This window comes from Drosophila montana, unplaced genomic scaffold, assembly GCF_035044405.1.
Source record: "Drosophila montana isolate Dmon_TW-CO22-7 unplaced genomic scaffold, ASM3504440v1 contig_3733_1, whole genome shotgun sequence".
Taxonomy (NCBI): Eukaryota; Metazoa; Arthropoda; class Insecta; order Diptera; family Drosophilidae; genus Drosophila; species Drosophila montana.
The window spans coordinates 3,602,602-3,626,378 of record NW_026998620.1 but is presented as its reverse complement, the minus strand read 5'-3'; the positions used below and the strand labels follow the sequence as shown (position 1 = coordinate 3,626,378).

Here is a 23,777-nt window from a genome sequence, read left to right as displayed (position 1 = left end):
GCCGGAGCCGGGGAGCCAAGCAAACAGCCAAATGCGGAGCAAGCGATTGTTTAGGATCAGGCCAGCATACATAGGGTAAACTAATATCTGCATATTGTGCGCCTCGTTGGGCAGCTGGAAGCAGAGGGGTGGCAGGGGGAGGGGGGGTGTCAGCTGCTGACCGAGTGTGTGTGTTGGTAAAACTTTAACAAGCACTTAAGTATTAATCATGGAAATCAAAGTCAGCTGCGGGCCAGGCACACGTACCAGCCGAACATGTTTGTATAGCCTTTCCTTGTGTGTGTGTGTGTGTGTGTGTGTGTGTTAGCTTGGCCCAAAACTTTGTTGCTGACGCTGACTATCAATGTCACAGGCTCGGGATTCAGATTCGGCGGCGGGGAACTGCGACGGCGGCGACTAATGAGGCATTAAACCTAACTGCTCAACTTTTCGCCTGTCAAGCATTTATTAAATTTAGCGTTTTATTGGTCCCAACAACTTGGTGTTAACTATGGGCCTGTCGCTCTTGCCCGAGAGGCGTGCCGGGAGGCGTGCTTTAGTTGAAATCAGATTACGTTGTTTACCGCTTACTTCTGGCGGTTGCACAGCCAACTGGGCGGCCATCCACTCCCCCTTCGCCCTTCCCCTGCTTCACCCGCGCTCCGATCTCGCACTGTTGCCTAAGCCTCCTGCCACATTTAAATAGTTGCCGAGTTGGGCTAATTTTATTTCAAGTACGTAATTGCGTTTGCGGAAATTGTATTACCCATTTATTTAGTCGAATTTTCTGCAACGAATGGAATATGTGAGGTTGGGAATTCGTTTAAGCTCTCTTGGTTTTTTTTTCATGATGGAAGTTTTGGTAATCAGATTGAAATTCGCCCAGGCAGCAATTCCATGTAAGAAAAACTAAAAACCTTGCATAAGCCGTTATTAGAAATATTTGCTGCATTTCGTACAGTTTTCAATTACGAAACGCTGTCTGTCTACACACCAAAATAATATTGGATTTTGTATACCCTGTGTTTGCTGAGATAAGTAAGAAGCGAAGGTATATAGGAGTATATATTGGATTTGATTTGGATTTTGTGAAATTCGACCGCAAGTTGGGGAATATAAGGGCCAAAGCTGGCTTGAAAATCCAAAAACGCATTTTAAAAAACCCCAATCGATTTTGTATTTAGTTTTGATTTTATAACTGACAACGCCGGTTAATTTCTTATAGTTAAATATAATTATTTGATATAATAAAGTATATTATTGACAGGCGTGATAAGCTTAAGTTATTTTCCCATTTCTGTTTGTATTTGTCTAGTTTCTGTAAATATGCATAATATTTTAACTTTTTCTCACTAAACATTCCAAGTTTTGTATATCCATAAAATAGACCAGATTACAGGGTATCTACCAGCGTTCCACCCTCTGCTGAAAAATTCATTTCGTTTTATGCTGTCACTAATTAGAATTTTTGTCTGAAAGCTTCACCAAATAGTTTGCAAAATTAAAAACTTGATGCATGGTAACCAAAAAAAAAAACCTCTCGAGTTTTTATTTACGTGAACAATATTTATTTACAGAATTAAATGAAATAACATGCATATTTTATTTAATGCAGTCTCCACTCAGATTTAAATATATTTTATTTTGTTTGTTTATTTGTTTCAAGTTTCCATTTAATTAAAATGTTTTATGCATGTTTTTTCTACATATGTTCATTTAAGCTGATTTATTTAATGTTCGTTCTAATTATTTGTAACAATATCAGCAAAAGTTTGTAAAATACAAACGTGAATATCATTGTTACTTGAAAATTAATTAAATAATAGGCATTGTTTAACGGAAAATTTGTTTAAAGCGAAAACATTTTGTAATTTATAACCATTTCACATTAAATGGCAATTAAATTTGAATATATATTTCAGCAATAAATGCAATTCTGTGCAGGGCAAATATGCTGAATATATATATTATATTGAATGTAATTTAAATATGTGTAATATCAGACGAGCTAAACTCACAAACTTTAAAACAATGTGTTTTTAATGTTAACTCATTCACAATTCGCATTCTTGATGGCCTCTAAAAAAAGTAATTCTTTACCTTTTTACTTTATATCAAGCTTAAAAAAATTTGACAAGATATTATCGATAAGATAGTCGGTAAATTTTTCATAGCTGAATTAACTGTCCTTTAAAAGAGTTTCTTCATGTGTACTAGCAGAAAACAGTGCTGATAGATGTAAAATTTATTAAAAGGTGGTAAAATTTATAAAAGGGTGGCAGCACTAAATTCATGTTCAATGTTGACAAACGACTAAAGTAATAGACTATTAACACTGGCAAGAACATACATTGAAAATCGCAGGAAGAAAGTTAAAAGAACAGTTCATTTTTCTTATACATTATCGATTGGATTATAGATTTAAGTTTTTTTTAAAACATAAAAATAAACTAAGGAACATTTAACTTAATTTTTTCGGAGCACATTATACCATATAACCTTAGCAGTCAGTAGTTTATGTTTTGTCTATAAATTACTTGTTAAAATACTTTAAATCATGAGCTGCCAGGCTTTTACATACATCGTAAAGTGGGATGAAAAAAACAATTTTAATCTTAGATCAATTTGCTAAAAGTCAGTATGTATGGAAATAATATTTACATATGTACATAAGATTCATATAAATGATATATGTATATAAATGATTATATGTATATTCATGTGTAAATCTTATATTAAAGAGCTGGTAAAACATTTGCTTCAATGTAAAGAAACTCTGATTTGGCATAGAGGTTAAATGGACCTCGTGGCAATTCAATTACATTTATTCGTCTTGATGCGTTCTTATAGCACAATATATTGGCAGCAGTAAAAATAATTGCGTTTGCATTTGACAAATACTACACACACACAAAACGTCGAGCTGGCTAGATCCAGCTACAAATATGTTGATGATATCAAACGATTTGTTAGTTGGAAATATGCAAGCAATGGCGGAGCATTAGAGGCATTTTTGTGTTGGCCCAAATCGATTAGGTAGCCAGAAAATTGAGTTGTGAATCAAATTCACAAACTCAATCAGCCCATCGACAGCAAATGCTGTAACTATGCCTAGTCTACATGCCTAAATAAATTCATATTTTGATTTACTTTGGCGCGCTGGCAGCAAATCGCAGTGTGTTAAAAGCATTATGAAATATTTATGCACTCGGCATTGCGGATATTTGCACGAGGCGACTGCCAAGTGATGGTGATTGTGAAGCTGCCAGTGACTGTGACTGGAACTGTGACACTGACAGTGACGGTGTGTGAAAGCTGCTTAGGCTTTGCCAAAGTACTCAAAGAAGTGGGCAGCGCAGAGGGAGAGGCGAACGGAGGGAGAGGCACTGAAAAAGCCAATTTACTTTTGAGCAGCCTAAAAGCGAGCAACGAAAAATTTGTGTTTTGCCAGCCCCGCCCACCCGATTGACTGGCCAGCCGGCCCGCCCGCCCGCCCGCCTGTCAGCAAATACAAGACCAACTAGTGACAGACCAACTAAAAGGCAACTGCGGCTGCTTTTGTAATGTTAAAGCGGCGTCAGCGTCAGCGTCAGCGTCAGCGTCTGTGGCGGAAATGAAACGTGCAACTCGAGTGAGGCGTCTGAGGGAGACCGCTGCGTACGTGCCTCTCTCTCTCTCTGTGTGTGTGTGTGACTGTGTGTGTGTGTGTGTAAGCCTGTTTGTGTGCTTGTGGCATTGAGTAATCATCAACGATGAAAATTGCGTTTTTTTTATGGAGCTACCCACAAAAGCGCTGACAAGGCCCAGCTATACTTAGCATATGTATATGTGCATATCAGAGTGAGTGTGTCAGTGTGTGTGTGTGTGTGTGGGTGTGCGGCGTTCGTGCGACACAGCATGGGCACGCATTAAAATCCTTTTTTATGACCAGTCGAGGTCCTGCCATTGCGTATGTATGTGTGTGTGTGTGTGTGTGGGTATTAGAAATTCTGTGCCTTGTCTTGCTATCTTGCGGTTTGTCGGGGACACCGCACAAATTAATTTCCACAGCATATTCAAAGTGTTATTAAACATAATTTATTAAAAACGAAATTGTATAAACTCAAGCCGTTGCTCTCATAGGCTCCGCTCCGAGGCAGACTATGCTGCACTTGAGCGCCAGTAATAAATTTTTGTGATTTTCGTTGTTGTTTTTTTTTTGTTTTTTGGGAGAGAGGGAGGAAGGCTGCCGGGGTTGGGTTGCGGGATCATGGGCTTGATGTGCGTGCCTTTTCGTTGGCTTGGCAACAAATGTTGCCAGTTAATGTTGTAAACAAGTTGTGTGTGGGCGTTCGACAGCGCTTGAACCCGTGTCTGTGTTTGTGTGTGTGTGTTGGGTTATGATATATGGGACAGGCATAGCAAATCGGAAATTTAATTTCCACAGAAAGTGGCTTTGAAATGGCTTTTAGCCGCATTATAACTGGCAGCTTAATTGCCGGCCATAATTTTGCGAGTCGCCTTCGTTCGGCCAAGAAAAGGCTAACAGAGAATGTGTTTCTTTTTTGGTTGTTGCTCGACAGGCGCTGCTGCATACACACGATGTTGTCGCCCGGGATGTTTATGGCGAGGAGGCGCTGCGCGTCACACCGCCGCCAATGGTGCCCTTCCTCAACGGCGACGAGCTGGACAACGTCGAGGGCGGCGAGCTGCAGCATGTGACACGCGTGCGTCTTGTGCAATTCCAAAAGAACACCGACGAGCCCATGGTAAATTAAACATTTGATACTCAAAACTGTTTTAACCATTAAGCACACTTTGCTGCAGGGCATCACGCTTAAAATGACCGAGGACGGGCGCTGCATTGTGGCGCGCATCATGCACGGCGGCATGATACATAGACAGGCCACACTGCACGTGGGCGACGAAATCCGGGAGATCAATGGCCAGCCGGTGCAGCATCAGTCGGTGGGTCAATTGCAACGAATGCTGGTAAGCTTTCAACCTCAATTTCGAGCCAACTTTTATCTTAACAATTGCTTTTTATGCAGCGCGAGGCACGCGGTTCCGTTACCTTTAAAATAGTTCCTTCTTACCGTAGCGCACCGCCGCCCTGTGAGGTAAGTTTGACATTTAACTATTATTGGAGTTTTTTTATACCCTGAACCCATTGAAAATGTGTAGAAAGGGTATTATGTATTTGTACAAATGTATGTAACAGGCAGAAGGAAGCATCTCCGACCCCATAAAGTATATATGTATATTCTTGATCAGCATCAATAGCCGAGTCGATCTAGCCATGTCCGTCTGTCTGTCCGTATGTATGAACGCAAGGATCTCAGAACCTGTAAGATCTAGAGACTTGAAATTTTAGCTGTAGGTCCTCCTAGTCCCCGCACAGATTGAGTTTGTTTCCGATATTCGATAACTTTCCCCAAGTAATCGGTAAAAATCGATATTGAAATCCTGTTTTTTGAGCAATTTCGGCAAATAATATGAGCTAGAGTTACCAAACTTGACATGTAGCTTCTAGAATAGTGTATATATTTATCAAGTATCTTTCATTTTATACCTATCGCCTGTTGGAAGAAGAGGGTTCAGTGTATCCCTTAGTCGGGAGCTCCCGACTAGAACCTCTTACTTGTTTTTTATTAGAATATATAATTTTGGCATCGCTAGAATTTCATATTTAACACATTCAACATTATTTACTAACAGTTTGTGCATTCATTTAAACGAATTCATTTAAATTGCAATTAGATTTATTTCGAACAATTTATTGCAATGTGATTTTATTGTTATAAATATGATTAGCCTGGGGTTAAATTAAATATTTTGACAGGCAAGCAGGCTAAACCAGAATATACATAAATTATAAACTTTGGTCAATCGATTTCATTTCATTTAGGTTTCAGTTTCCATTCGAATTTAAACTGATTTCGGTCAATGCTATTTTCACAATGAAGCCTGTCAATCAAATGTGACAAATTTTTACAAAAAACATTTCTATTTTTTTTCTTCTTGCATTGATAGCTACAAAATAATTTGCTAGAATAAGAAACTTACATGCAAACTGATATTATCTAAAGCAAGCACAAATATGAGAGTAGCAAAAAAAATAAAATAAAGGCAAATGAATCAATAGCTTGCTTTATGAAATTCGTTATGGAAGACTTGATTTGATTTTGTCAGCCTTGATAATTGAAAGTAAATTAGAGATTTGCGCATTCTGATTGTAAACTAGCATTGAGCATAAAGCACACGTAATCATTAAAAAGAATCACTTTGAATGCATCAATGCAGTATTCGTTTGTTTGAAATCCATTAAGCAATTATTTTGTTTGCCATTAACATTAACATGACTCCTACTCGCTCTTCACTGCTCCTCTCCCAACCTGAACATGCAGCTATTCAGGATAAGACCTGCTCCAGTGCTTGTAAGTATCACGTTCAAACAAATCAACACACACACCATACCAATACATATACATACATGTGTGTACATAAACATAGGCATTTACATCGCTATTGGCTCTGCTCATTAGTTTTAATCTAAAGGCGAAAATTGGACTGCTGTCCGTCTCTGGCTTCAGTCAGATTTCGGTTTCAAGGCAAAGCCTCTGCAATATCAACAACTAAAAGGTGTTCTCTGTTTTGTCTGCTCCTTCTTTTTTTGCATTTGCCAATTTGTTGTGCAGATTTTTGTTCGTGCACAGTTCGATTATAATCCCCTGGATGATGAGCTTATACCATGCGCCCAGGCGGGCATTGCATTCCAAGTGGGCGACATACTGCAGGTAGGTGCATTAGGAGACCGCAACCCAAGACCGATGGCATTCAACTAATGACTATGGCTACATTTCGGGGTTTAGATCATTAGCAAGGATGATCATCACTGGTGGCAGGCGAGAATTGATACGGTGGGCGGTTCAGCGGGCCTGATACCATCACCTGAGCTGCAGGAATGGCGCATTGCCTGTCAGACCGTCGACAAGACCAAGCAGGAGCAGGGTAAGTGCACAATTCCCGAAATCTCTATTTAACAATTACATAAATACATGTAAACCAACTATGTGTACTATTTCTATGTGTAATTGGATGCTAAATACTTATAATCGTATGCTTTATAATTCTATAATATTGGAAAGTGTGTGATGAATTCGTAGTTAGCCAGAAAACATCATAAAAGCGCGCTCTCTCTCTCTCTCTCTGTCTCTGTCTGCCAAAAGGCAGCGTCCAGCTTACGACTAGCAAACACACACACACACACACACACACACGCACAACCGTACATATACACACATGAACACTCACACCAGAGAATTGCATGACAAAAAAATTAAATAGATCCAAAAGTGCCCTAAATTTCGTCCAAATATTACTAAACAACACCAAAAAGGGATTATAACACTCTAGAGTCCAAAAATATATTTGCTTATGTGAACTTCGCTTAAAGAAATCAAAAAGTCACTTAAACTCTAATAAAAGAAGTTTTTTTTTTTATAGATTTCATGAAGTATAGAATATGTTTCTTGTAATGCAGCAATAATTGTCCAATTTTCAGCTGATTAGCCTAATCAAAAATATATCTTTTAAATCAACACGTAAGATGTTTTGATATAGGGTCATTAAATTGTTAATAAAAAAATAACTATGCAATTTAAAAAAAAAAACCAGCTGCTTCTATAAAGAATTTATTTTTGAAGGTGCATGTAAAATTTAAACTGAATCGGTTGAAAATTGTACATGTTATTGGCGAGGTCAGCTCGAAAATAAAGTTTTGAGATAATCGCGCTTCAAGTTTTATTGTTCGGCCATGATCCTGCAATAAGTTATGATTGAGTCCCTTAGGGAACTGTGAAAGCCAAAAGTCCTAGAGTTTTATAAGCCCTTAAGTGTAAGCAACACACACACGTAGATCAACACAAACCCTACGTCAATATATATATATGTATATTATAATCAATCTCGTGAAATCGCCAATTACACATTTTATATATATATATGTATGTATGTATATGTATAACAATGTTATGCAGGAGAGCCGGGTGCTGGATGTTCCGCTCACGCAGATGGGTGTGATGGATCCACAGGTAGCTAATACTCATAAGACCCAAATAAATAAAATGACAACTTGCCAACAACCGAAGTTTTCAAGTTTTTTCTTGAGTTTTCTGTTTACTCAAATTTCGTTCATCACCAAACGTAGCAAAGCAAAGCTCATTTCAAAAGGCACCAACACACCCGATACCCTAGAAAAGTATCAACATGTCATCCAAACATTAAGTATAATCGGTGCCCCGATTACTAAATACCCTTGCAGAGCTTCTGGAGAGACTAAAGATTGATATAAGACATGATTGTTCTAGTGAAAATATCATTTTATTATTTATTTATATATTCAAATAATAATTACAATTTTATTATTTGATATTGAATACAGAAATCTTTATGTTATAAGATTTCTTGTTTTTGTAAGTCATAATTATTTAGCTTAATACATTTCCGATCGGTTATTTTATAATATTTATTCATATTCGTAAAATGTATTCATTCGTATAAATTTTTGTATAAGCGAAGGATTCATTATACGCTTTTTTATATATATCTCAATTGATAGTTAATAATTCCCTCTGCAAGAGTATCGACAGCTGATTATCGCCTGTTCAATGCCATCAATTAAAATGTTATCATGCCGTTTCAAGATGCAGTACAGACATTATATGAACATCACGCACATACTTAAAAGTAGACGCGCTTTAATATAAATAAACACCAGCTCATATACAGATACATTATCATCCGCTTCGACTTAAGACAGTGCATGCTATATTATTGGTGTTGCTGAAAAATTGTCGGATAAGTACATACTTTGTACAATTGTACAAAGTAGGGATAAGAATCAAATTAAGGACTAATTAACTCGCCATGTGAAGCTTGTTTGCATTTACCTATTTACAGCATGCAATGCATGTTTACAAATTAATACAATGTTAAGCACAGCCAATAGATTTAAAACATATTGCTCTATGTAACCCACAGTAAACTGTTCCATCTTTGGGCGTAAGAAGAAGCAATGCCGGGACAAATATTTGGCAAAACATAATGCCATATTCGATACGCTTGATGTGGTCACATACGAAGAGGTTGTCAAAGTGCCAGGTAATATTTAATTCACAAACTAAAGAGCTAGTTAATAATATGTTATTCTTTAAATTTAGTGGGTGATCCGAACTTTCAGAGGAAGACATTGGTGCTATTAGGCGCACATGGCGTGGGCAGGCGGCATATTAAGAATACTTTAATATCAAAGTATCCCGATAAGTACGCCTATCCCATACCACGTAAGTGAAACTAATTAGCCAGATTCAGAGAAAAATAGTGAATAAAAACTCTTTCAATAAACAGATACAACGAGACCTGCTAAGCCCGAGGAGGAGAACGGACGCAGCTATTACTTTGTTTCACATGACGAAATGATGGCCGATATTGGTGCCAACGAGTATTTGGAATATGGTAAAACTCTTTGCCCACATTTAGTTCGCATTATAACGAAATGTTATGTTGAATAGGAACCCATGAGGATGCGATGTATGGCACCAAGCTGGACACAATTCGACGCATACATACCGATGGTAAAATGGCAATACTAGATGTGGAGCCGCAGGCACTTAAAATACTGCGCACAGCTGAATTCACGCCCTATGTGGTGTTTATAGCGGCGCCATCGCTGCAGAACATTGCGGATGTAAGGCTCGAGTGTGGCATGAGTTTTTAATTAAGCATTTGTAATTGAAAATGTTGTATTTTGAAATGCAGTACGATGGCAGCTTGGAGCGTCTGGCCAAGGAATCGGATATGCTGCGTCAACTGTATGGACATTTCTTTGACTTGACCATTGTGAACAACGATATAAGCGAGACGATTGCCACACTGGAATCGGCCATTGAACGTGTGCACACCACACCACAATGGGTGCCCGTCTCTTGGCTCTACTGACAAGACAGTGAGCTGGAATGCCCCGACTGTCTTGATGGCTGCGATTGCGAGTGGGATGCATACACAAAGGCGTCCAATGTGGCGCTATACTGAGTACACATACACACACCATTAAAGTATTAACAAGGCACAAATACAACACAGCAAACATACACACACACACACACACACACACACAGTCAAATTGGAGCGCCTGGCGCCCGCTTATTTACATAAGAACAAAACACACACACATACATCTATAGAGAATGGGTATTATGGGAATTGCAGTCGCAACGCAAAGACAAATTGTAAAGTTTAAAAATACTTATTTAAATTTGAGTTTCTGTTTTATTGTTTATATTTGATGTTTTTTTAGTCAACATAAGTTAAATATTATTTGTATTTGCCATTCCAACAAGCTGAGCACAGCGGCTTGTTATTAATTGTTTGTGTTATTGTTTTATTTAATATTTCTCTTAGTATTCTTCTTTTGCCAGACAGCATTAATCGCACTTGTTAGTGGCTAAGTTAACTTGAACAGAAAACAACAAATGCACTCCAGCAACAAAATACAAAATTGAAAAGTATTACAATATTATTTGCAACTTAATTGAAAGTCTTTTGGAAAGCGAGCGTGAAACGAGTTAGTAAATTATAGCGAACTACGTAATTAAATTTAACTAACATAGAACAAAATGAAAAGCATGAAGAGTCATAACGAGCAACTGCAACAATACGAGTATAAAATATAGTATGATGTGAGCAATTTCAAGTGTTTCAAACAAATTAAAAACAATTAAATACACATTGCAAAACCCAAATAAAAATTTAACAAAAAATAAAATACAAACATTTAAAAAATATATATTGTGCACGGTTTTAAATGCAATAAAGAAAATACATCATGCAAATGATAACACGTCACGTACATACACAAAAGCGAAACTGCGAAAAATGTAAAAGCATTTGCGAATAAATTGTTGAAGTTGAATTAATTTAATTAAGAATTTAAAAAGGAAATGCAATCAAACAATATAAGCGTAAATTATTTGCCGCAGCGTTAACATTATAAACGACACTTAATTCAAGCAAGGCAAATAAAAACATAGAGTGAGCACAAAAATGAACACACACACACACACACACACACTTACTAACAGCAACAATAAAGTAAAAGTAAAAGTAAAAGTAAAATAAAACGAGAACAAATGGTAAATTTAAATACCCTTTGAACCACTATTTAGTAAAATAAATGTGTGCATGTCAACGCACCAAACACATAGACAAACAAACACTCGTATAAATAACAATTAAAACCAAAAAAAATATACACATATATTTTTGAGCAACTCAAACTCAGGTTGGATACATTGAAAATCAGACATGTTGAATAAGATTAATATAGCGAGCGCTTCCTTTTAACCCACAGCCAATAAGCAAGAACAGACAGCTAAATCTAGTGAACCAACACAATGAGCCCACAATCCAAAAATAAAAAACTTATAAAAAAATCAAGAACAACCAAAAAAAGAACCACCCAATAGCGTCGCAGATTTAAGTTTTTAATGCTTTGTATTATGTATACAAAAGATTGTGTAGAAACTATGAAAACAAATTGAGGCAGCAGAAAACGAGCTCATCAGTTTTACAGGTTTGCTAAAAGGCGCCTGCTTTTATATAGTGGAAAATACTTGCTAGTTTTTATTATTTACCTAAATGTATGATCTTTTTTCGAAAATATTCCGTAATCTAAAAGACAACAAAAGCAAAGAAGATTAACCATGACTCCTGAATACGCTGTTAGAGCCAAATTTCATGTGCAAACTTATGAATCAAAGCAGAGTCTGGAAATTATCTGAAGATTGTATAAAATTCAAGCAATCATAAATGCTCATATGCCACTTAAATATATGCAAAAGTAGATTGAATGCCATGCGTCTCAGGGTAACCTGCAGCTGGATTTCGAAGCTACGTGGAACACTCTTACTTTAGGCCAACATAAAAGCGCCAACACAAACAGAACAACATATTGGACAAGAAAAATGCGAACACGTAATTCTTCTAGAATAAAACAAACAAAATACAAAAAAAAAAACAAAACAAAAACAAAAAATCGAAGAAAAACATTTAAATTTATAATCATAAAGCACTTTTGGCGGCAGTCAGCACTTGAACCCAATTTACTTCCCAGCCCAATTGAGCCGAAGCTTATTTTGAGTACCACTAGCCTCCATCCAATCCACACAATAGTTAACATGGAGTTACCCACAAGAACTACATGAACAATTCTATGGTTTCAAGATGGTTGAACAATTTACGCATATACCACATATATATGCACAATGCTTGTGTCTAACAATTTTACGTTCCGAGCGTTACACAGCTGACGACAGGCAGAAGGATAAAGGCAGAGATCAGAGATCGGAGAGCAGGCAATGTAAATCATAGATGTATTCCCAAAGAGACAAAGAAGAACCTACCCAAGAACAAGAACTTAACTACCTACTACCCACGACAAACGCAGCCGAGTGGCCAAATTAACTAAGTAGTAATTATACCTAAAAAAAAAAAACCTAGAAAGTGTATGTATTGTATGTAACATATATTTTGCAGCCCCCAGTTGGCTGGGTGTGTACCACAACACCAATGCTCAAATCAAAATCTTATATTTTACGATAATTGCATAATGCGTGTGAATGAATATGATGTTAAAAACGGGGCCCCATCCGGCTAACGATGTATAATTATTATGATTATTTACTGTTTTTGTTTTGTTTTTGAATATTTGTTTTTAGTTTCATAGCAAATGCGAGCAAATTGTAGCGATTATATTAAGAATGATTTCACATTAAATTTAAGTAAAAAATTTATTGTTGATATTACATAAATTAAAAACTAAAAAAACAAAAAAAAAAACACAAACAACTCGAGCGAATTAGAATTTTTCTCTAATCTCCTGAGTTGGCAAACAAATGGCAATGAAAGGATAATGATGTATTCATAAGGATAATACTGATACTTATGATCCCCAATGTCAATATGAAAAAAAGAAATTGACTATATTTGAGCTATTTGAGTGAATTGTTATTAAAATATAAATGGAATAAGATCGATATGTGCAAATAATTGAGACGTTAGTAAAAATCATTTAAAATTGAATGATGAAAATGACATTATATATACATAGTTTAAACATGGGATTAATAATAAATATAAATTGAAACGAAAATGGAATGCAAAATTGAGAATTAATAAAAACGAAAAGCAAATAAATCAACAACGAATTTTCAATACATTTCACGAGCTGAACTTCAAAATAAAATAAGCACAAAATAGGTACGAAGGTACGTATCTGATATATAAGTACATTTAGGTGTGAGTGAGCGAGGCGAAAGAGAAACACATTGAATATGTACTTCAACCAGTTTTAGCACCGATTTATTCGGAAATGGCCAAATGAAGCAACAAGTACAAGTACGTTCTTTCTTAGAGGTTGACCTGCCGAATTCAGCGAAATGCACCGAAGATCGTGACAGCTTAAATCCGGTCGGAGTTTCTAATTGAAACATTTTGAAAAAAAAAAATAAACTTCAAATATTGTCGACAGCTCTAAATTTGACCCAAATTTCGGTGCATATTTTTCAAGGTAATGCGAATTTGATACTTTCGTTTTTTTTTTGGAATCTTGTTTTTTTTTTTTTTTTTATTTTTTTGGGTGGAGCGGTTGACTGTCAAAAAGTTTTTAATTTCAGCAATTGCTCCACAATTCTATTGAAGTATTGCGCAAGTTTTAGTTAAATTGCAATCATTTCAATTTGCTATACGACAATTTGTTCGTCCCATGCGGCACGGGCTGCGGCCCAGGTCGCGCTTCCCAGTTCCCAGTTCCCGGGTCTCGGGTCTCGGGCATTTTAGTATGCCAATGTGGAAGCGTCAGACGTGCTGGGAAATATTAATAAGCGGAAAAGCTGTGGGGGAGCCATGGCACATGCACCACAACATAGACAACAAAGACATTTAGACATTTGTGTCATGTGCTATTACCGTTGTTGCGCCCCACTGTGTGTGTGTGTGCGTGGTGGGCGTGACAGGGGCAGGCAGGCGACCAGAACATCAGCCCGTCAGTCATTGAACTGCGTCTGCAGCACAGTGGGCAAAAATACCTACAAAATTAACATTTTTAATTGAAATATTTATAGTGGAAATAAAAGTCGAATTTTATTAAGTTTATAAACATTATGTTGGATCAATAAAATTTCTAGATTTCAGTTTGTTAATTTTGGTTACCACAAAACAAATTTAATTTTTTTTTTTTTAATTTTTTTTTTTTTTTAGATGTTTGTTTTTTTGCTGTGAATGTGAAAAATAAACAAAAATCAAATTTTAAAAATCAGCTCTAGATAATAAAAAAAACAGTGGTTATCGAGGAGCAAATTTTAACGGAACTACAAAAATTAAAAAAATTTTCGTTTTATTTTTTTAATAAATTATAGAAAAAAATGTTTGTTTGCATTTAGCTGCTTGATATTAGGATCAGCTATTCAGGTTTGAATATAGATGTCGTATCTTAACGTGAAAGTAATATTTTCTTTATAATATTTTTGATATGAAAATATATATTTGCTCAATTATTCTACATATTTAACTTAGAACGAAAGAAGATTTAGGGTTTCGATTTTTAGTGTAATATACAAAATTTGTCAATCCATTTTTCATTCCTTTCCTGTATCTTCGCCAGGATGTTCCCAGCAGGTGTTTATTTACCGAAAATCCATCGATCGCAAGCGATTTTAGACCACTGTGCGCTGGAGCGTCGCCGCTCAGCTTATTCTCTCTTGTTCAAGCGATCGAGTTTTGGTAGCTGGTAGCGGGTAGCGGGTAGCTGCTGGCTGGCTGAACAACACACCGGCAGCCAGTTTCAGTTTAGCTTCGAGTCTGCGCGGTTGAAGTTGTGTGTCCGTTGGCACGGCTCGTTTTCGAGGTGTACTCGTAAGTGCTTTGAGAATCGACAACGACGTCAGATTCCGGCTTTTTAAGTGCAATTGGAAGGCACGTGTATGTGTGTGTGTGTGTGTGTATCTGTCTGAGTGTGCTTCTGGTGTGTGTTTGTGTGGGCAGCCGGAATTTCAGTGTGCTATTGCTGAAACCTAAAAAAAACAGTGCGCGCAAATGTAACGGCAATAACCATCAAAATTAATTCTATTTAAAATTAATTGATATTTGCGTCTGTAAAGGCAGCCGACGCCGCCGCCGCCGCCAACGCCGCCGACGCCGCCGCCAGGCGCTGGCTTATCAAATACCGGAAAGGTCAATGGCGGCGCCTTTAAGCCATGCTTTCTTAGTATCTGTTGCGCTGCCTTCAGAATTATGTTCGCTGCCGGGACTGACCTTTAACATCAGATGTATTTATGTACAGAATATATAGTATACGCGAGCAGTTAATGATGCTAAACGTGCCTTGTGCATTGGCCCCTGGTGTCAGTTAGCCGCGCGATAAGGCAAACCAGTGGCAAACAAGTCGCAGTCGCAGTCGCCGTCGCAGTCGCAGTCGTCGTCGTCGTCGTCGGCCGGCCAATCGGTTTTCAGTACTCTAACTACATACAAAAGACTAAGTCTAAGCGCCTCTGAGTGCGTGTCAAAAAGCTTATCGAAGTGCGTAAGTGTGTGTGTGTGTGTGTGTGTGTGTGTAGATGCTTCTGCTGCCTAATGTCGCCTCGTGAATTCTCGTGTGCAGTCAAAAAACAAAAACAAAAAATCAAATAAAAACAGAATTAAAAAACTTTAAATGTGAGCTCTTAACTTATGCTAAACGCTGCTCAAGGAGAATATATATATATGTATATATGAAAAGTATTAACTGCAGACCTTATGCGTGCCCTTCGTGCGACCGAGCGCGTCCCTGCCCCCGCGCGACCTGGCCCCAAAAGAGCGCATAAAGAATCTCCAATTGGCTGACGGACTGACTAAATGACTGACTCCGTGCCGCCGATCTGGTTAGCTGTAGTCAAACAGTCGGACGCAATCGTCAACAACGCGCGCGCATTGAATTTTTGATTTCGGATTCATTTGCACCGTCTCCGTCTCCGTCTCCGTCTCCTCCTCCGTCCCCAACTCCAATCTCCGTTGGGTGTCCGTCTCTTGGCTTTCGGTTTCGGTTTGGGTTTTTGGTCATTTTGCACAAGGTTATGCGTATGCCCACCGTAGCATACCCAAAAATATCATTATATCATAAATACACGAGAGCAGGCCGCCGATTCGCATTGTCCGAGGGATGACTTTTAAGCTGTTCACAATTGTCAATGAGTGTCAGTTATCAATAAGGCGGCGACAACTTGGCCAGCTTATGTCAGCATTAGGGGTAGTCAGGCATAGTTGGATCGCCGCAATATACGCATATCTATAAGTTGTTGTTAGTTAGCACGCATTTCCCCAAGACCTTAGCTTTTTATTGGTGTATTTTTAATTTATTAGTCAGAAATTAACAACAAATGTGTATCGTTAAAACCAGTTCAAGTTCTATTAGCATCAGGCATAGTCGCAAAAATTCAGACTTAAACCTTTTTATTTGCTGTTAATTCAGTTTTTGTAATTGAAATTTTGTTGTCAAAATATCCAGAAAGCACTCAGAACTTTACAGTGATTAGCATTAGCCATTAGCCATTAGCCATTAGCTAGGCATTATGTTGAGCATTACGAAAGTAAATAGAGCATAAGTTATGCATATAGTATAGCTTGTTCTTGCTTCGGTTTACTTGTGTTGCAAAATCTGAATTCATGACAATAAATTAACAAAAATAGGTATCATTAAAACGAGCTCATGTCGTTCTTATGTAACGCAATGACAAGCATACACAATGACAATACGATTAAATGTAATTAAATGGAACATTTATTTTTCTCGTCAGTTGAAATAATTATAGTTTTATCCATAGAGATGCCCTCGAGGGCGTGCTAAATATAGTATTAGTTTTGCTGCCATATTATGACCAATGCATTAGAGGTAAAATATTCAATAATCCATAAGAAATACTCGATGGGTAACTTTTATGGAACATTTATTTGTCTCGTCAGTTAAAATAATTGCCCTCGAGGGCATGCCATATATATTATTAGTTTTGTTGCCATATTATTGCTAATGTATAAAAGCAATGGTATAATATTTGATAGTCCATATGTAAAACTCGATGGGTAACTTTTATGGAACATTTATTTTTCTCGTCAGTTAATATAATTATAGTTTTATCTGTAGAGATGCCCTCGAGGGCATGCTAAATATCATATTAGTTTTGTTGCCATATTATTGCTAATGCATTAGAGGTGATCAATGGTAAAATATTAGATGATCCATAAGTAATACTCGATGGGTATCTTTTATGGAACATTTAGTTTTTCGTCAGTTGAAATAATTATATGCTAAATATCGTATTAGTTTTGTTGCCATATTATTGCTAATGCATTAGCGGTGATCAATGGTAAAATATTAGATGATCCATAAGTAATACTCGATGGGTAACTTTTATGGAACATTTAGTTTTTCGTCAGTTGAAATAATTATATGCTAAATATCGTATTAGTTTTGTTGCCATATTATTGCTAATGCATTAGAGGTGATCAATGGTAAAATATTAGATGATCCATAAGTAATACTCGATGGGTAACTTTTATGGAACATTTAGTTTTTCGTCAGTTGAAATAATTATATGCTAAATATCGTATTAGTTTTGTTGCCATATAATTGCTAATGCATTAGAGGTGATCAATGGTAAAATATTTGATAGTCCATATGTAATACTCGATGGGTAACTTTTATGGAACATTTAGTTTTTCGTCAGTTGAAATGATTATATGCTCAATATCTTATTAGTTCTGTTGCCATATTATTGCCAATGCATTGTCGATCGGTGATGATCCGTGATAAAATGTTTAATATTCCATTAATACTACTCGATGGGTAACTCTCATACAACAAGTTCAGCAAATTTGTTGCGTTTGTTTACCGAACTGCTGATCGATTCAAGTAGTCCACACAAAGTACGTCTGTCGTTCAGGTGAGGTGCATGTTTTTGCACCTTTCACAGTGTTTGCATGGGGCTGTGCTTAAGTTAGGGCATCGTCATGTGTCGACTTTGGCGACTTTGTTGTCGCCTACATTTAATGGTTCGCTGCCAAAGCTCAAATTTTGACCGTCACCATTGTCGGTCGCTTTGGCAAATGTTGCGCTTCAGCGCACAGTCGAGCGGCAGCGGCAGCGGCAGGTGTGAGTCATTTGGACATGGCTAACACCCGACACCCGAGAGTGTTATGGCTAACCTTTTTATTTTGACCGGTTCAACACGTCTGCTGCTGTCGGTCGTTTCAGCTATTACTGCTGCTGGCTGGCTGCTATTGATAACGACTGCAATTCTAAGCAGTATTTGACGACTTTGCGCAACTAGTTGCAATGTGGTTGGCAGTTGTCGTTTCGCCGCGGCTTAGCTGTGCCAGTTTATTGATATTGTTGTTGTTGTTGTTGTTGTTGCTTCTGTGGCTTCCTCGTCCCAGTCAAGAGATCGGCAAACAACACACACACACAACCGGTTTAAAGTGGCGCGCCAAACTGTTATAAAAGTGTACGAGCCACATACAAAAAAACCATCTTGAGGAAATCATTTGCATGCGAGAGACAACGACAACGACAACGACAAAAACACAAACACGAATACGATCTGTGCCTGATCCAATTTGGATGTGTCTATGTCTTTGGGTATTCGCGGCTAATTGCAGCCGCTGCCAGTTAAGTGGCTCATCTCGTTGCAGGCCTCACCTTGCCGCGGTTCAAGTTCAGCTCTGCCAACGGTTCACGGTCAATTAGAGCTCGAACCTCAAAAGGTAGACCCTGCCCCTGCCAGTCTGCATAAATTATCGCCAGCTCATATATATAAGTATTTTAGTAGAAAAACAAATAATAAATATAAACGACTAGGCTAGCTAGTATATATATACGTAAGTAGTTAAGTTGTTGTTGCCTGAGAAAAGTGCTTACCTGTTCCCTGCCTGCCTCTTCACTTGCAGCCCCCCGTTGCATGCCGAGCAACAACAGCTGAGCGATGAGCCCGAGCCGGAGCCTGAGCCCGCGGCAGGGCCTCTTCTGGCTGTGGCTGTTGACACTGGCGCTCCTGGTGCTGGCGGCCAGCGGCAGTCGCGAGTCCCAGCTGCGCATTGGCAAAGCCATCAACTTGTTTATACGTTACGGCTATCTGGGCATATCGATGCGCGTGGTACCCTTCGACGATAAAGCCGATAGCGAGCGCTGGATATTCAAGGAGCCAACGCGAAATATATATAAGGTACATTTCCTCAAATACTTTTAAAGCATAATTACCTCAGACTAACTCGTGCATTATTCATATCTCTCGAATGGCTTATAGCAAAGAAATAATAATAACCAATAGATTGTTAGCTCGTCTTATAATTTAAAGACGTCACACCTCTTCGATCATTAAACGGTTTTTTATGATTAGAGAAGCCGAACAATAAAAAAATGTATTTTCAATATTTATCATATTCCAAGAAACTTAATTGCCGCGGCAAGAAAACGCAAGAAACAAACCAAAGTAGATTTAAATAAGCATTTTAATGCCAATTCATTGGCATTTCCGGAGTTGAAGATCGATTAACATTTATAAACTTTTGTTAGCATTTACTTTTAAGAATTCTTAGATTATTGATTTTATCTCTTTGGCCTTCCAGAACATGAGTCAACTGTCGGAGAGCCACGAGGACACCACGCCCGGCATTTTCCATGGCGATTTCCATATGGAGTTCTGCGAGAATCGCCGCCAACTGTTTCAGGCGTATTTCCGTGACTTTACCATCGAGCGTTTGGACAAGCCGTGGGAGGCTTTCACGGGTGGCTGGTTCGCGGATAATGCGGCCAAGAAGCTGGGCATCAACACCTCCTTCATACAGGGCGACTACTCCTATGTGCTGGTGCGCGTGGTGCGCTTCCGTGAGACGGGCAAACTTAATGCCGAGATCCCAATCGATCAGCCGCTGGAGGCGGAAGTGCGAGCACGCATCCAGCAGCTGGAGGTTGGCAATATAACGTCGGCGATGCGATTTATGGAATCATTTGGCACGCACTATGTGAACTCCTATACGACTGGCAATTCCCTGTTCCAGGTGTTCGTGTATAGTCGCAAGAACTACAAAATGATCAAGGAGCGCATCAAGAGCAAGGGCCTCAACGGCCTCTCTAAGCTCGATCTGTACAACTATTTTGCGCCGTGGTTCGCCGAGCATCTGGGCCAAATACGCTCGGCCAGCGCCAATGCCACCGTGGAGCGCTGGGCCCGTCGCAAGCTGCAATACGAGTACTACGTGGTCAAGTATGTGACCCTGCTCAAGTTGCATGGGAACAGCACGCTGCTCAGGTCGCTGGACAGTCTGTTGGGCAACGATGCGATCTTGCAGCTGGACCTAAAGGCACTTAATGTTGCGTTCAGGGATCATCCGCAGAAGGAGAGCTGGTTCCACGAAGTCCTTGACAACAACTTGAAACTGTGGGAGCTCAACATGCCACTCAATCATCCGAGTCGATGATAGCCCGGACAGGGCATTGGACCCGACCAACAATAGGTTACTTTCAAGTTCCTAAATGCAAGTTGTGCAAACTGGCGCGCTTCGAGCTGCTATCGTCATGTATCCATAGGCATCATATATCTGTATATATCTATATATATCGATATATATATATATGGTACATATGGTAGTTGAGTAGTTGTAGTTAAGTTCTCTAGTGCGTAATTACTGTTCTGCCTGTGATAGCTTTTAGATAGTTTAATTAAACTTATGTAACTATGTATTTTGCATGTGAACTTTAGCATAGTTCCGAATATTAAATACTTGCATTCATGCATTTGTAATATGAAAGACTGCCTATTCTTTTTATTAAATGGAGCTAAAAATAACTTGGTTGAATAAATAATAACAATTCCGTAGGGAAATTTCTGTGGAAAAACACGGCAACACGTTTCAAGGGCTGCGAGATTCTTTTTCACTTATATAATTTGAATATTCCGAGAATGGCAAGCAACAAAACAGCTACAAAATAATGCAAAATATTCTATTAGAGATTTTTAAACAATTATCTGCTTAAGCTGGTCGGCATATTTATTTTGCCAAACACTACTCTTGCATCCCATCATCTGCAGAGGGTAGCAAAATTTGTTATCAATATTGTTAAAAAACTTATTTAATAACCAAAATATTCTTAACAAATATGCCTCGTCAAAATAATAATTCGAACCAGTGTATCTCAAAAACTCCTTGTATACGCAGTTTGAGAGCGACTGTTAAATAATTTAGTTGCTCAAAACTTCGTTCCACAGTTTGAATAGCCTGTTCCATTTGAGTCACAACTGTAGTTTGACAATCATTGTTTCACTGCAACGTAAAGTGATCCCAACTATTTCAATTAGAAACATGGGAACAATAACCAAAATAGTTTGTTTTCAAACCAACCACAGTGGTCATCAAGCTGTGCAGCTGGTGTGTGTCTTTGCTAGCTGAGTCACGGCTTGAATTTTCTTGCTAAAAACTGGTTTATTGAGCGAAACTATAATAAGACCCCTATTTTAGATAATGTTTGGAAGTGTATAAATGTACTAGGCAAGTCTGATGACTTTAATCGATTTATCTATTTACGTATTTATGTTGGGATTTCCAACTTTATATTTTATGGTAAACATTTTGCCATTTATTTTGCGGTTTTATTTAAACGCGATTTTATTTACTTTCATGCAGAGCCCAAATATCGGTCAATACCTGCATTAATTTGATTAGCTCGTGTTAAAGTTAAAAAAAATACAAATTTCCCAATATGCATATATATGTTATTTAACTTGTATTCAAACATAATTAATAATATAAATATTTGATTTTTGTCGGCTTCTTTATAGTCACAAAATAACTCAATAAACTCTTGTTCTAGTCCGAGTATAGTTCTTATAGGGATAAGAGCGAATAAATGCATTATGAACTTGAAATTCTAGACCCCATTTTGGCAAGCCGGCAGGATATAAGTTAGCCAATACAGTTATCAGTTATTTAGGGCTGCAGTGCAGCAGTTGGCATCGAGCTGACAGCCAAACTTCGGACAGCTAGCGGCAGGCAAAGGCAATCAGTCAGCTGGCTACGCATGTGAATATGATGATAACTGGGATGGGGAATGGGGAATGGAAAGGGGAATGGAGATGGAGATGGGAATGGGGGATGGGGATGCCATTGCTGCGACGTCGACTACGCTGTTGATAAACTCATCCATCTCCAATCCACTTACGAGCGCAAATATTTACACAATTTACTCGAAAACGGAGGTATGAGCATATAATATTTCCAAAAACGATGGCAAACACACACACATACACACGCATACACATACACATACGCACAGAGATACGCACACATACTGAGAGAACTACGGCCGAATGTTTGGCAGTTAGGCATAGCACAACAGCAACAAACCTCATCATTAGACAGACACATTTCGGGCATTGCAAATCAATGATGATGATTCGGCGGGAGAGGCGCATAGTTCGGCACATGCATGAAATCACAGGCCTTCCTGCTCCTGCATAGCAAATGGTCTAAATAAGTGTGTGTGCGAGTGTGCGTGAGTGTGTGTGTGTGTGTGCATGTAAAGTTCTAAAACTGAGCGAGCGGCAAGCAAATCAACTATGTACATAATACATATAAAGTATGTGGGAATCGTTATTGGGCATGGACTGTGGGGGGGATATGATGCACCCCTTATAGCCATGCATACTTACTTATATAAGCACAGATCGGAGGCAGCTTAAATATAATGGCTGGCAGCCAGCATTTGTGTCTGCGTTTCAATCAAACTGGTCAGCCAAAAATGTCCGAGCGGCAACGGCAGCTACTCAACCAAATTGAAAATTGGCCATTGGCTTGGGGTGTGTGTGTTGGTCTCGGTTTTAGTATTGGAATTGGAGCCGGCGTGTGCTGGGCTGATTGGTGGTCAATGCCAAACATCAATAATAATTCCATAAATGTAATGTGGGCGTGGTAGTGGGGGGGGGGGGGGGGGGGGGATGACTCGGACGCAGTCACTTTGATTGAGCTCTTAATTGCACTGCATTGTTAAGCCTCAAGTCCTGGCTTAACTTCTCATACTCATTTAAGCTTTTGCATTAATTTATGTGAAAAATCTCTTGTTTCAAATGCAACGAATGCTCAATATATCATAATATTTCAGCTTAATAATAAGAAATGCTTTGATTTTGAAGTTTGTACAGGTCACATTCTTTTGTTTTCTATTTCACATTTGTAATTATATAGTTCTGAGTATGTCAGGTAATTCCATTAAATATTGGAAAGTTAAGTTAATGAATGAAACACGCTGTTCGTAGAGACGATCGGCTAAAACTGAAGCTCTTATATTAAATATTAATATGAGTATATATATTATACAAATATAATATATATTATATAAAATATTAAATATATATATATAATAAATATTATTAAAAGTCTATGATTTATTGGGTTATCAATAGATTTAGTCTATATTACATGTATCTTTATCATATTTGATACTGACGTCTATTAAATGTATCTTTATGATATTTTATACTTTCACTTTGCGTATATTTAAAACAAAATTTATTTTGAATGTCAATTTCTCTTAGCTTTTTGCCTTAGAATTGTCAAGAATGTCCAGAATGTGTAAGGGACTCAATTGTTGGTATATCTTTTGGATTTCCATAAATGTACTCCTTCTTATAGCTATGGTCTTGGGTTTTATTGGTATTCATACACACTCGGATAAAGATAAA

General features: G+C 38.0%; 2 protein-coding genes across 9 annotated transcripts in view; both read left to right on the top strand.

Annotated features, from left to right (window-relative positions):
- CASK (peripheral plasma membrane protein CASK) overlaps positions 1-12,548 on the top strand; it is a 37,018-nt gene extending 24,470 nt beyond the window's left edge. For 3 of the 8 annotated variants that reach the window (XM_064693464.1, XM_064693470.1, XM_064693468.1), the window contains 12 exons: positions 4,542-4,727; positions 4,786-4,950; positions 5,010-5,078; positions 6,366-6,395; positions 6,657-6,755; positions 6,831-6,969; positions 7,998-8,051; positions 9,001-9,120; positions 9,180-9,302; positions 9,367-9,474; positions 9,531-9,706; positions 9,778-12,548. In XM_064693464.1, the coding sequence (XP_064549534.1) occupies positions 4,542-4,727; positions 4,786-4,950; positions 5,010-5,078; positions 6,366-6,395; positions 6,657-6,755; positions 6,831-6,969; positions 7,998-8,051; positions 9,001-9,120; positions 9,180-9,302; positions 9,367-9,474; positions 9,531-9,706; positions 9,778-9,957 (1,449 nt within the window). In that variant the 3' untranslated portion in view covers positions 9,958-12,548. The remainder of the gene's footprint in view (positions 1-4,541; positions 4,728-4,785; positions 4,951-5,009; positions 5,079-6,365; positions 6,396-6,656; positions 6,756-6,830; positions 6,970-7,997; positions 8,052-9,000; positions 9,121-9,179; positions 9,303-9,366; positions 9,475-9,530; positions 9,707-9,777) is intronic. The other 5 variants (XM_064693466.1, XM_064693469.1, XM_064693467.1 and 2 more) reach the window with 3 other exon arrangements.
- Positions 12,549-14,840: 2,292 nt separating this feature from the next.
- tsl (torso-like) lies at positions 14,841-20,850 on the top strand. Its single transcript, XM_064694358.1, has 3 exons — positions 14,841-14,928; positions 18,991-19,265; positions 19,669-20,850. Exons 2-3 carry the CDS (start codon positions 19,026-19,028, stop codon positions 20,518-20,520), a joined length of 1,092 nt encoding a protein of 363 aa, XP_064550428.1. The 5' UTR covers positions 14,841-14,928; positions 18,991-19,025; the 3' UTR covers positions 20,521-20,850.
- Positions 20,851-23,777: the final 2,927 nt, after the last annotated feature.